Genomic DNA, 13,926 nt, shown 5'->3' with positions numbered 1-13,926 from the left:
ACTGTCATAGCCAATGTAGAAGCCTTAGATGACTGTACTATTGAGGAACATATTGTAAATCAAATAGGAACTGACCAAACACCTAAAGAGCAGGAAATACCAGAACATTTAAATGATATGTTCACAAGATCTAGTCACAATTTATCCCCAGGGGAGAGAGATTTACTAAAAGATCTGCTGATTGATAATCAGGATGTTTTCTCAAAATCAACAGACGACATGGGGATGACTAATTTAGTACAACACAAGATAGATACAGGTACTACACGCCCTATCCGACAACATCCTAGAAGGATACCCCTTTCTAAGGTTCAAGAGGCAGAACAAGAGATAAAGGATATGGCAGATAAAGGTATCATAGAACCTTCTGATAGCCCCTGGTCTTCGCCTGTAGTGTTAGTGAAAAAGAAAGATCAGTCAATTAGATTTTGCATTGACTATAGGAGACTTAATGACGTGACTATCAAAGATTCCCACCCTTTGCCTCGAATTGACGATACACTAGATGCTCTTGCAGGTTCAAAATGGTTTTCCACCCTTGACCTAAAATCGGGGTATTGGCAAGTTAAGGTTGCAGAAGAAGACAGACCAAAGACAGCATTCTCAATACCTGGCAGTGGATTATGGCAGTTCATATCCATGCCATTTGGATTATGTAATGCACCTGGTACATTTGAGAGGTTGATGGAGAAGGTGTTGATGAAGTTGTCCTTCAAAATATGCTTAGTGTACTTAGATGATATCATTGTTTTCTCAAAGACCTTTGATAAACACATAGAAAACCTTAGACTTGTATTTGAGAGGCTGAGAGAAGCAAACCTAAAGTTAAGTCCAAAGAAATGTAATCTTTTACAAAAACAAGTGTCCTTTCTTGGCCATGTAGTTAGCGATGAAGGTGTATCTACAGACCAGAGTAAAATTGCTGCAGTTCAGAACTGGCCCGTTCCAAAGAATGTCAAGGATATTCGTAGCTTCTTAGGACTTTGCTCCTATTATAGAAGATTTGTAAGGAACTTTGCAGATATAGCTAGACCTCTTCACAAATTGACTGAACATGATCAGACATTTACCTGGAGTGAGGGGTGTGCAGTTGCATTTGACAAACTGAAGCGAGCCCTAGTAAGTGCTCCCATACTAGCTTATCCTACACTTGAAGGTGCATTTATTTTGGACACAGATGCTAGTGACAATGGGTTAGGTGCTGTACTGTCTCAAGAGCAGGAAGGAAAAGAGAAGGTCCTCTGCTATTACAGTAAAGCCTTTTGCAAGACAGAAAGAAAGTATTGTGTGACTAGGAGAGAATTGCTCGCTATAGTGAGCTCTGTCAAACATTTCCACCATTACCTGTATGGACGACACTTTAAGGTCAGGACTGACCATGGTGCACTCAGGTGGCTGTTGAACTTCAAAAACCCTGAAGGCCAAATAGCCAGGTGGTTTGAACTGCTGTCCTCATATGACTTTGAGGTTGAACACAGGGCAGGTCGCAGTCATGGTAATGCTGATGCTCTATCTAGACGTCCATGCCATGGGGAGGATGACTGTAGGTTCTGTGGTAAAGCAGAAGGACGTTATAACTGTTCCATAGAGGTAGATGTTATTACTAGGTCCAGCAAATTACAGACTCCTACAAAACCATGTGTAGAGACCCAGACAAATGAAACAAATGACATTACACCAAAGAAACTAAAAGAGTTACAGGAAAGAGATCCTGACCTGAGGCATATTCTGCAATGGATATGTAAAGGAGAAAAACCTCCTTGGCCTGAAATAAGCCATTTGAGTGAGGCTGTCAAATACTACTGGTCAAGATTCGAATCTTTACAACTAGTAGATGGGGTGTTGACTAGACAATGGGAATCTAATTTTGGCAGTATCATAGAATATCACAAGGTAATACCTAGCTGTTTGGTTGACTTTGTTTTGAAAGAATTACATGATTCAATTACTGGTGGACATCTTGGTGTAAAGAAAACATTATCAAAAGTAAAATCAAGATATTTCTGGTACCATCTGAGGGAGGATGTAAAGCACTGGTGCAGAATTTGTGATCAGTGTGCACAGAGGAAGACAGTTAGAAGGAAACATAGATCCCCTTTAAAACAATATCTTGTTGGGGCCCCCATGGAAAGACTAGCAGTAGATATCATGGGACCACTACCAGTTAGCAGTAAAGGAAATAGCTATTTGTTGGTGATGGGTGATTACTTTACAAAGTGGGTAGATGCTGTACCAATTAGGGATCAAAAAGCTCACAGTATTGCAGAGAAAATTATAGAGAGAGTTGTCTCCCTTTTCGGAGTTCCCATGCAGTTACATTCAGACCAGGGTCAAAATTTTGAATCGACAGTTATACAAGAAATGTGTAATATTCTAGGAATAGAAAAGACAAGGACAACACCTTATCGACCCCAATCAGACGGAATGATTGAAAGAGCAAATAGAACAATCGCGAATATGTTATCCGCTTTTGTATCAAATAACCAAAAAGATTGGGACCAACACGTTTACCTGTTGATGCTAGCTTACCGATCAGCTGAACATGACAGTACCGGTGTCTCCCCCTGCGAGATGATGTTAGGCCGTAAGGTTTCCCTTCCGGTAGATTTGGTCCTCGGACGTGTAGAACCTGTTAAAGAAAATCACGAGTTTCAGAGTGATTATGCTTACAACTTGGCCAAACAATTAGAAACCATTCACAAATTTGCACGTGATAAATTAAAATTGTCAAGTGATAGGATGAAAAGAGCTTATGATGCACATGCAGAATTGCACAGATATGATCGCGGTGCCCAGGTTTGGCTTTATGATTCCCAAAGGAAAGGACGAAGAAATAAATTCCAGAAAAAGTGGAGCGGTCCATTTGTAGTACTCGAGCGTTTAAATGACAACATTTATCGTATCCAGCGCAGTGCTAAGTCCAAACCCAAGGTTGTACACCATGATCATCTGAAGTTATATGTTGGGAAAACCACAATAACTCTTTAGAAACTTATATATCGAGTAAAACGATTATTTCATCATAGCTTAGTTCCTCCTACTTTTTTTTATTGCAGGAGTGCATGTTTTCCTGCAGCCTGTGTGATAATACTTATCGTTTCCGTGCCAAATACCTGGCCAAGCGACATATGCTGGAGCAGCACTCCGGCTTTGCTTGGAAGTGCCAGAGATGCAAGCTGCTATTTAATCGGTCAACATCGAAGCATCAATGCTGCAAAGACGGGAAACTCCCCGAGATGACCCTGGTCAGGAGGGCAGATATGACGAGTGGTCCAGGGGTCGATGATGAGTACAATAGGTTCCTGAGGTCCACCGTCCAACTGATTACCACTGTTGCTGGAAAACCAAACCAGTCAACTGAGAACAGAACAATAAGCCATCAGAAGACAGAAAAAAGGAAAAGGGAGATCAGCAGGGAAAGTCTGGAAGTCATAGACAGTAACAAAGTGCAGAGGATTGATGATGGGAAACACGGAAATGAAAAGAAAGAAAAGGAAGAGAGCCCACAAAAGGTGGAGGAGAGACAAGACAAGGAGAGACTAGACAAGGAGAGACAAGAAAAAGAGAGACAGGAGAGAAGGAAGAAAAAAAAGAGACTGGAAAAGGAGAGACAAGAGAAGGAAAGACAGGAAAAAGAAAGACAGGGGAAGGAGAGACAAGAGAAGGAGAGACAAGAGAAGGAGAGACAAGAGAAGGAGAGACAAGAGAAGGAAAGACAAGAGAAGGAAAGACAGGAAAAGGAGAGACAGGAGAAGGAGACACAGGAGAAGGAGAGACAGGAGAAGGAGACACAGGAGAAGGAGAGACAGGAGAAGGAGAGACAGGAGAAGGAGAGACAGGAGAAGGAGAGACAAGAGAAAGAGAGACAGGAGAAGGAGAGACAAGACAAGGAGAGACAAGAGGAAAGACAGGAGGAGAGGAAACAGCAAGAAGAAAGAAGACAGGAGATAGAGGAGGCTGTCATACAGGAGAAGGAGAGGGAGGAGACAAAGAATGGGGATATGAATCAGTTGGAGATAGACGATTTAGGCGAGATAGAGGAGGTGACAGTTACAGAGGAACAAGTCAGTAGAGGAAGTAGTAGAAGCAGTAGTAGAGACAGTAGCGGAGACAGTAGGAGCAGAAGCAGCAGCAGAGGCTCTAGTCATGGTAGTAGCAGAGAAAGAAGTCATAGCAGTAGTAGTAGAACGGAGGGGGCAGTGGTAAGAGATAGACGAATGGAACAACTTAGAAGATCACAGAACAAACGAATTATATTAAATGTAGGCGGGAAGAGGTTCGAGACATCAGCGACAACTTTGGCAGAAGTTCCCAATAGTCTTCTTCACAGAATGGTGCAGAAGAAACTCGGAATCAAACCGTATTCTGTGGAGGGAGTTTATACATATTTTATCGATCGTGATTACTCACATTTTAGATTTATCCTAAATTATTATCGGAACAGGATGAGGGTAAACATGGAGACCCTTCCCACGGACATCCATTTCCTGAGAGAACTCCAGATGGAGGCTGACTACTACCAGCTGAGTCATCTCCATGATGTCCTGGACTTGAGAATATCTTCTCTCCTATAGAAATAGTAGAAAACAAATTATAGATTGTAGCAAAGTAGATTCCAGCCTCAATAGATTAAGAAAATACACAATTTTATATTTATTGAAACTTTAATTGTAGGCTTAAATTAATGGTTTTATTTTTACCAGACTACTATATAATTCTACAGATCAACAAACAGATCTTATACTTCTGCATTTCACAAAGTCTGTTTCTTTCTATTTATCTAATTGAACAATTACTTAATATAATATATGGAAATGTGAGAATGTTAGTCTTTTCAGGAGACTTAATATGACATTAGTATTATTGTCACTATATATATATCAGTGAAATAGCTTAAAACTAATGACTAGTAATGTATGGTTGTAATATATAACACATGGTGTGTGTATTAACTTAGATTCATGTAACTATGGATCATATAATGTATCTTTAATTAAGTACATACATTTTTGATATAGCAGTCATAGGACATGCAGGACACATATTGTAAATTTATGTTACATATTGTAAAATTACCCCTCAGGAGACTGATGGAGATATATATGTGAACTTCCTGATTCCTGCATGAGGACTTGCAATTGTGATACCTATAAGTTGAGTATAACCCTGAATACACCTGTGGTCATTACCGTCATAACAAGTTGCTGAGTTTTAACCCGAGCTGAGGTGCTTTGTAGCAGCCTGTTCCAGAACCTCCAACAACTGAAAGAAAATTAAGAAAATACTTGGAAATCAGGACTCAGGAGCATCATATATCACATTATGAATACAGCATATATATATATATATATATACTTTGAATACATGCAGCTAAAATATTTATACTTAGCAGAGTCATACATGTATATGTTGACAGTTTCAAGAGCGCCAGACTGAGTGTTTTTGAATTAAGATATTATCTATTTTTTTACTCAAATCAGTAATTTAATAATTGCTACTATTTTTGTACATCAAGGTAAAAGTAATATATATATTTATATTTTTAAAGTATGTACAATACCATTATCAAGGTAAAAGTAATATATTTTCAAATTATTGTGTTAGAACTGAACTAAGGTGTACAGTCTGTTAAATATTTTTTTTATGTTAAGTAATTTGCATTAAGCATGTTATGAATTTTGTCTCAATTTTTAATGATCAATAATCCTTTGTCTTATTGATTATGATCTTAACTGATGACAATTGAAAGCTGATGATCATTAATATTGCAAATTTGTACCAATATTAAATATGGTATTTTATATGGCAGTCAAGTTTTTATTGCTTTGCCAGTAGATATATCTACATATATGTACATGTATGTTTTTGGGAATGGAACAATCTCATAATTTCTATTTCCATGTACAGAATGGTTATTTCACTGACTATCCAGTGACTTTTATAATAAAATTGCAAATTATATTATGTAACATGTACTTCAGTAGATATATCTATTTCACAAATGGTCATGGGCATACCATGACATTTATTATTGCTGAGACAGACTGTGCAATGAAATACACGTGACAACCAAGCATGGTGAGCGGTCGGACATGGAAATGTGTGAATTTGACTGACTGGTATAAACACGTGGTTGGATTGATGAAACGACTGGGTGCTCAAATTATGATATACATCATTGACATGTGTCAGTCAGAATAATATAATGAATAATACCGACCACTTACCTCTTTGGAGACCAAAGCCAATTCTTAAGAAGGGGGCAATGTTACACACACGGCAGTGCAGTCTGTTCCCGACCACATGTCCGAGACAGCAAAACAATATGGCGCAGCCAGCTGTTTGCACACGAGTCCGATTCTCCGCTGTTATATTCATTATACGTATTGACGATACAAGACTATTAAAACTAACGGTTCTTGAACACATAACACATACCTATTGATCATAATTACGATGTAGCAGTCTGTATTTCATCAGAAAATAGCGGTTTTTGCATCGTAAACAAGGAGAGTTGTTCTTCGTAAACATCGCCGGGATTCAAGAGCATTTGCCTAACTGTTGTAACAACGCTGCTGATTGGCTGACAGTATTGAGAGTCAACGAGCGCGGGAAATTGAATGGGTGTGACGTCTACAGATTTGTGACGTCACACAGTGCATAAATAGCGGTGACAGCCAGCACAGAGTGGCATTCTGTCGTGAACGGTAGCCCACGTCCCTGTAGCTGATAGCTGAACCAGATTGAACCAGATTGTATGCATAGCTATGGCAGCCGAGGTAAATACCCAGCAGGAGAACATAATGCTGTTGGACAGACAATTTACTGTATGATCCCAGTGCTGAATATATATATATAAGTTGTGCTAAATAGCACCTTCAGACTTAGCAGCACCTTCAGACTTGGTTGCACCTTCAGGAAGATGTGTACGGTCGCGTGTATGGAGTTATAACTATTCAGTCAATCAATTTACTATTATTTATGTATTTATTATGTAAACCTTATGGTATATGAATATCTTAAGGCCAATAATGCACCTTAGTAGACACTGTAGCACCATTCTATGCTTGGTAGCACCTTCACTGATTGCACCTTCAGAGTAGGTAGCACCTTCACGGTCTGGTAGCACCTTCACAGTGCACCTTCTGAGGACTTGCCTTGCACCTTCACTATGACTGTGCATTATTAGTTACTGTATATTTCTAGGGGTAAGCCTATTAAATGAGGCATTAGGGGTAACTATACATTGTATATTTGTTGATTGTGCTTGTTAATAAATGCTTTAAATTTATATCTGTCTTTGTTTGTCTGTTCTGGTCTGTTTAACAACTGGGGACAAAAGATCCACAAAAAGTTGTTTTCTCTAGCCTTACGGGCTGGGCGGCAACAGGTGCATCGATGCATCGTCTATCCTTGATTTGTATCTCGATTCTTGAAAATGTGTAGTTATCTCCCTTGACCAACGTTAGCATACGTTTTGTAGTAACCAACATGGCTGACAAGGCAATTCCAGCAGCTTATAAAGCTGCCTGTTGGAGTTCTTTTAAATCCAAATTATCTAAATTCAAGAACGCTTTGTGGGAAACGTACGTACAAAACGTATGTTTTGTGACAAATATAGACAAAGACTCAAATATTCCGGAAATACCACAAACAAAACATGACTACTGTACAATGGAATACCAGATATCTGATAGGTCATCAGCTTCTCATATATCGTATCATGACCCCTGTATCATGATACGAATCGTATCGCTACCCACCTTGCGATACACAGCTCTAATATGCTCTTTAAAGAGCTCATTTGTATAACATATTTATCCTCATAAAATCTCTCTCCCCCTGTGCAAAAGTTCAGAATTCAAGTTTGGAAGGGCTTATTTGTCTACGACTTTAAGCTAACTGTTTCATGATTAATAATTCTGCAAAAATAAAGAAGGGGCATATTTGTGTAATTATTACAGTATCTACAGCTTCCATTAGTCCACTTCTTTTGCTAGACAACTTGGCAGGTTTTCTTATAATGTTTGATATGTGGTTCTTTATATAAAATACCGAAAGCCCCGAGAAAGCAGGTTAGCTGTAGATGAGAAAATCTAATGTTTACATGACCTGTAAAAATCTTTCACTTTGCAACTTTAAATTTTTCATGATTCAACTCTTTTGACCTTTGTTATTTGAATTTTAATGACTTGACTTTTGACCTTTGATATTTAAATATTCCAGTGACCTAAATGACAAGATGATCAATGTAGCGGAACAGATCAACAAGTCGGTGCGAGAGTACCTGCCAGAACATGGGTTTAAGGAATGGGGGACTGACCAGCAGGCGATGCTGACCGGTCAGATTCAGCAAGTGTCGAGCCATGACCACCCTGTATACAAACTAGTCGGTGAGTGTAGCGTACCATGTATTATCGTAGAGCTGGTTATTTTTGCGAGTCAAAAATTTTGCGATCTTCATTTTTTTTTTTTTATTTATCTCAGATATTTACCAATGAATCATTGGTAGTCTACAGGGTTAATGAAGCTCTTGAAACACAGAAATGGTGTCTTATAAAACTTTAAACATATTCCTTTAATGTTAGACTCATATTGTTTTCAACTCTCCTTGCCCACAAGTACACTGCAATAAGTACAAGATGCAATTACAACCTCTGACTCTGTATCAGAAAGTGAGGCTATTATAGGACAATGAAATATGTATTAGGAATAGAGCCAATATCATCCCTCGAGTAGTGAATTAATGCAATCTAATTAAAATCTAGATGCTCATTCTCACTAAGTTACATGAACATCTATCAACATCCCATAAGGGGTCACGTCAGGGTGACCTTTTGGATTAGCCAATCAAATGACTACTTCCAGAATCTTGGAAGTGAATTTTATATGTCCGAGTTATCATGACTAGAATACATAGCTTGCATAATCTGTCTATTTGTTTCAAGTCATTTCGTCCCACAAAGCATATAGCTATATATACATGCTGTGCCGAAATGGTTTGCTTCTGATGCAGCTGTGACGAAATATTTTGCTCCGATGATATCGAAAAATTGACAATTCGCCCTGAAAGTGAAATACACACATTTCAAAGGTCATCAGAAGGTGACCCCTTATGCGATGTCGTTAGATGTTCATGTAACGTAGTGAGAATGACCATCTAGATTTTAATTAGATTGGAATTAATGTGTCCTTCACCTTCCATCTGGATACCCGGGGGTATGCAGGGGATTTAATATGTAGAATAAATTATGATCAAGTAGAGACAATCTCAACAGGCAGGAGGTAAAGTTCTTATAGTTTTTATTAGGAATCGGCCAACTACCTAATAAAACTAGAATAACCCACCCCCTGCCTGTTGAGATTTTTCTTCTGATTCATTTAAGCATTGATGTCATTTTCTTTTAGTTTCATCGGGGTATGAAATAAATTTTGTTTGCAAACTATATGAATCCGCATAAAAAAATTGGCATCAACGCTTATAATTAATTTTTGAAAATGATTTTCTAATTTACAACATGTTTTATGTGCAATTTTACTGGTTTTAAATGGGATTCTTTTTCTCAAATCAATACGCAACGTCAATTGTCGTATTGTGACGTCATATTTTTCGCACCATTCTCGGAATTTCTTTCATAGAAGAATGAAAGAATTTTTCGACCAATCACATTTGAGTATTTACCATGAAAACAAAGAAAAATTAATTATAGGACAATGAAATGGTATTTGTTTGGTATCGGACGAGTCCAATGAACTCCAATATACATAGGTGGGCTTATTACTAGGCATGGCCTTATTATACAATATGTTCCATTGTTATTTGTCTATCACGTATCTTCTGTCTTTATTTACTTGACCTTAAGTAACCACAAGACTTTTTTCAACCAGATCTTGTAGGAAGTACTTTAAATCACGTAGATTTTGCAAATTTTTAATTTCATGAGGTTAACTTTTCAGTCATATTCGCAAATACACGATTTCGTGAAAACTGAAGTAGAAATGACTTTAAATTTGCTAGTGATAAGCTTTTAGATAAGCAATAGCTGGGCCGTCATCTGAAGGTTTTAATTTCATACAAATAATTAACACGAAAATAAATCCCTCACAAAATTTATGTGATTTACAGTTATTAATGTGAAAGAAAGATTTTTGAAAGAAATGCTCTGTCCCGTTTTAAGGGTCCACTTGAAGGAAACAGAATTATCAAATTTTGGAAAATAATTCTAAAACAACCGGTTTTACTAAATGATTTTATGGTTGTCATAATGATTTTAGAAAAAGAAAATATGACTATATTTGAATTTTCTTTCAATTTCAGCCAAGAGATTAAAGGAATTTATCAAACAGATAATTTCCAAGAAGCATACAAAGCCTTTACAGATGCCGGTGGGGTTTTCTGTCGTGGAGGAAGAATTAGGCCAGGTCTGCGGTCAGTTTTTACGTCTCATTTCCTACAACCGGTCAGTCTTCTTTGCCCATTACTCGGACATTATAAACACACTCCTGCAATGGCGGACTGAGGATTTGTCCCCTCGAGGCTGAAATGTCGATGTGGATGGCAAACTTATGATGACAGTTATATAATATCGTCAACATCAAAACGCTGACTCATCAACATCAAAACGCTGACTCAACATCTTCAGGGACGGGGTCTCGTTACCTGTGCTGTGATACTTGGAGAAAGACAATGTCGCATTTGGGTTATAATGTACATATCAGGTGGGGCTGGTACATGTCTATATGTAGCTAGCTTCTCTGTTGTAAAGTATTTTGATTGACAGAAGATTTACGAGTCCGAGGAGATATCTGTCCCGGACTCACAATTCTTTGAGACAGTATATGCTGGTAAATCTGGAAGTGGACTGAAGAATTGTGATTCAGAAAACAAAAGACCATTCGCTTTAGACCTAACTTCTTATCAATATGGAAATTGACTCCGGATCTGTGATTCGGTATATAGGACAGGACTGACTTCTGAGTCTGGTATAAAGTACCTTTTAATCAATTAGGAAATGTCTGTTCTTCATCTAACTTCCAGACACAATACATAGAGATACAGAATAGGGCTACAGACTTCTGTCTGTCATGATAATACCTAGAAAATGGAGCGAGGACTTCTGGTTTGGAAAGGATTGATGATGACCCCAGGAAAGAATAAAGATTCCGGATTATCTATACTTATCACCTTCTCATCATTTTTAAGGCATTAAGTATGCATGGAATGGATTTTTGAATGTATTTCTGTAAGAATTTTGAATGAATGATAACTTATCACTTAATCTGTTTGTGAGATTATGTTATCATTATGACTGACAAATTATACATATATAGTTCAAAATACAGAAATATATAAAAATATATAATCACATATGTAGAGTGTGTTTCCATTATAAAAGTCCATTTTATGATGAACTGTATAAAAGATGTTTTTAATTGGATGTGATAGAATTGTATATTATTGCCAACTTAGTTTGATTTGTGAACTTGTAATCTAGCAGGTGAGAATATTTCCCCACAATTATATATGTGACTAAGCTGTGGTATCTGTCCGGTGATAAGCCCAAGGGGGGCAACACATCAACTTTAACTTGAAGAATGGAGTGGATTTAAATTTATTGCCAGAAAATTATGATTACAGCATTTGTTAGAATGTTCAATGAACTACAATAGACAAGTACAGGCTTATAACCAAGTTTGGGGTTATAACCAAGTTTGGTGTTATTACCTAAAGTTTTGGGGTTATTACCAAGTTTGGGGTTACTACCAAGTTTGGGGTTACTACCAAGTTTGGGGTTATTACCAAGTTTGGGGTTACTACCACAATTGGTGTTATTACCTAAAGTTTTGGGGTTATTACCAAGTTTGGGGTTATTACCAAGTTTGGGGTTATTACCAAGTTTGGGGTTATTACCAAGTTTTGGCTTATAACCAGGTATTGGCTTATAACCAGACATGGGCTTATTACAAGACATGGGCTTATTACCAGACATATGGACTTATTACCCGACATGGACTTATTACCTGACATGGGTTTATTTAACTGGCATGGGCTTATTGTGGGGTAATCCTGATAGAGACTTACTGTATACTAGAGGTAGCTACTGTATCTATATCCGGTACACAAATCTATTTTATTCATTCATGAAAACTGATCTCAGTCACAAAACCTTATGGTTCATTCCAGTAGTTCATAGTGGTATAAATGACGCTGATGAAAGTATGTCAGAGTCTAGTTCAGTCAATAAAATTTTCTATGGGAACACTTGATTCTTCCATTTTTTTGTGCCGTCTGCCAAGTCTGCTTGTCACCGGCATGTCATATTTAAATGAGGCAGCATAAAAATCTGGGACAAAATAGGGGGCCGCGGTGGCTGAGTGGTTAAGATGTACCGACACTTTAACACTAGCCCTCCACTTCTTGGTTGCGAGTTCGAAACCTACGTGGGGCAGTTGCCAGGTACTGACCGTAGGCCGGTGGTTTTTCTCCGGGTACTCCGGCTTTCCTCCACCTCCAAACCTGGCACATCCTTAAATGACACTGGCTGTTAATAGGATGTTAAACAAAAACAAACCAAACCAAATGGGACAAAATTGACATTTAATGCCGTCTCAGAAAGTAAACAGAATCAAGCCATGGTGTCACCATAGGTGATTAGCACGTTTATAAGTCCAAGACCGATTATAGACTAATCTCTATATATTAGTCTATAATCGGTCTATAGAGATTAGTCTATAATCGGTCTTAGACTTATAAACGTGCTAAGCACCTATGGTGCCATGTTGCCACATGCATATCTGGGATCAAGTTGAATTGAAGATTATACAGTTGTGATAATGTTTTTGTTTTTATTGATTATACTCATGGTATATAGATATTGTATAGCATTTAACTGAATGTCAAATTTTACATCTGTTTAAATATGATTGGTTTGAGATAGTATTGATTATATATCTGATAAAAGTGTAAATTCTGACTGAATTAAACTTTTGTTTCATCTGTCTATACATACTACAAAAGTGTCGGAGGTCCTCCTGTGCAGGTATTGTTGAAATGTAGACAATTTCTTTCAAAATATTGAAATTTTTCAATAATTATTCATTCAAGCCGTGTTGCCTTTCTTTCCGTATATTTTATTTTATTTTCTTTCATTTTTTTTTTTTTTTGTATTTATTTTTTAAGGTCTCTATTGACGTAGATTTATTTTTAACTATGAAGTTACCTCCCTTTACCTGTTTACAGAAAGCGACCTAGCTAAATGTAATGAAATGTTACATACAACAGTATGTGTGCTGATTTATAGTGAAGATTGTGTTAATCTTATTTCTGTATTTTGTGTTCACCACCATTGTGGTGTGAAGATATTAAAATCTGAACAAACAGCAAATATTTGTAAGACATCATTCAATGATTCGATTTTCATTATGAGATCATTTTACATTTGAAGTCATGCTTTACCGATTAATTTCAATTTTAAAATTGGCGGCTTGAGGTATCGTCTAGTAAAACACGATAAAACATTCATATGATTGAGACCAGTAATGCATCGATACAGTGTCAATCATATTTTTTACAGTCACTGTGGTTTCTTGTATTTTATCAAGTGATCATGACTTATCTACAACTTTTGGTAGCTAGTACGTACGCTACAGGTTTTCTGAATATTTACAAAAATTCACATAATTTTTGCATTTTAATTTATATTAATTTAAATTAAAAAAGAAATATATATATATATTACTTACATCTGTATTTTTTGCATCAGTGCTTTCAGAAATCATATCAATAATTTTGTGATATAATTTTGATTTCTTTGAGAAAATCAATTTTGTATATATGTACATGTAGGTAGATAGGTATACCTAAGCTAAGTGGTAATCATGTAGGTTAGTGAATATATGTAATATTTTACAAACATGGACATTTAT

At 37.1% G+C, this 13,926-nt stretch overlaps 2 protein-coding genes across 2 annotated transcripts; both read left to right on the top strand.

The window, feature by feature from the left end:
* The first annotated feature begins 2,975 nt into the window (after positions 1-2,975).
* LOC117325400 (trichohyalin-like) lies at positions 2,976-4,913 on the top strand. Its single transcript, XM_033881574.1, has one exon. The coding sequence runs from the start codon at positions 3,063-3,065 to the stop codon at positions 4,572-4,574; it is 1,512 nt and encodes a 503-aa protein (XP_033737465.1). The 5' UTR covers positions 2,976-3,062; the 3' UTR covers positions 4,575-4,913.
* Positions 4,914-8,229: 3,316 nt separating this feature from the next.
* Positions 8,230-12,458, top strand: LOC117325399 (T-complex protein 11-like protein 1). The gene is made up of 2 exons (XM_033881573.1): positions 8,230-8,393; positions 10,319-12,458. The coding sequence occupies exons 1-2, from the start codon at positions 8,243-8,245 to the stop codon at positions 10,540-10,542; spliced, it is 375 nt and encodes a 124-aa protein (XP_033737464.1). The 5' UTR covers positions 8,230-8,242; the 3' UTR covers positions 10,543-12,458.
* Positions 12,459-13,926: the final 1,468 nt, after the last annotated feature.

Source organism: Pecten maximus, chromosome 4 (genome assembly GCF_902652985.1).
Source record: "Pecten maximus chromosome 4, xPecMax1.1, whole genome shotgun sequence".
NCBI lineage: Eukaryota > Metazoa > Mollusca > Bivalvia > Pectinida > Pectinidae > Pecten > Pecten maximus.
Note: the sequence above shows the minus strand (reverse complement) of the source record. Positions and strands in the feature narration are given on the sequence as shown.

What these genes read in the sequence shown, in the direction of transcription:
- LOC117325400 (XM_033881574.1), top strand. Translation starts at nt 3,063, where the DNA reads ATGTTTTCCTGCAGCCTGTGTGATAATACTTATCGTTTCCGTGCCAAA.
- LOC117325399 (XM_033881573.1), top strand. Translation starts at nt 8,243, where the DNA reads ATGATCAATGTAGCGGAACAGATCAACAAGTCGGTGCGAGAGTACCTG. An exon ending in CCCTGTATACAAACTAGTCG is followed by an intron (nt 8,394 to 10,318) that starts GTGAGTGTAGCG and finishes TTTCAATTTCAG; the next exon opens with CCAAGAGATTAAAGGAATTT.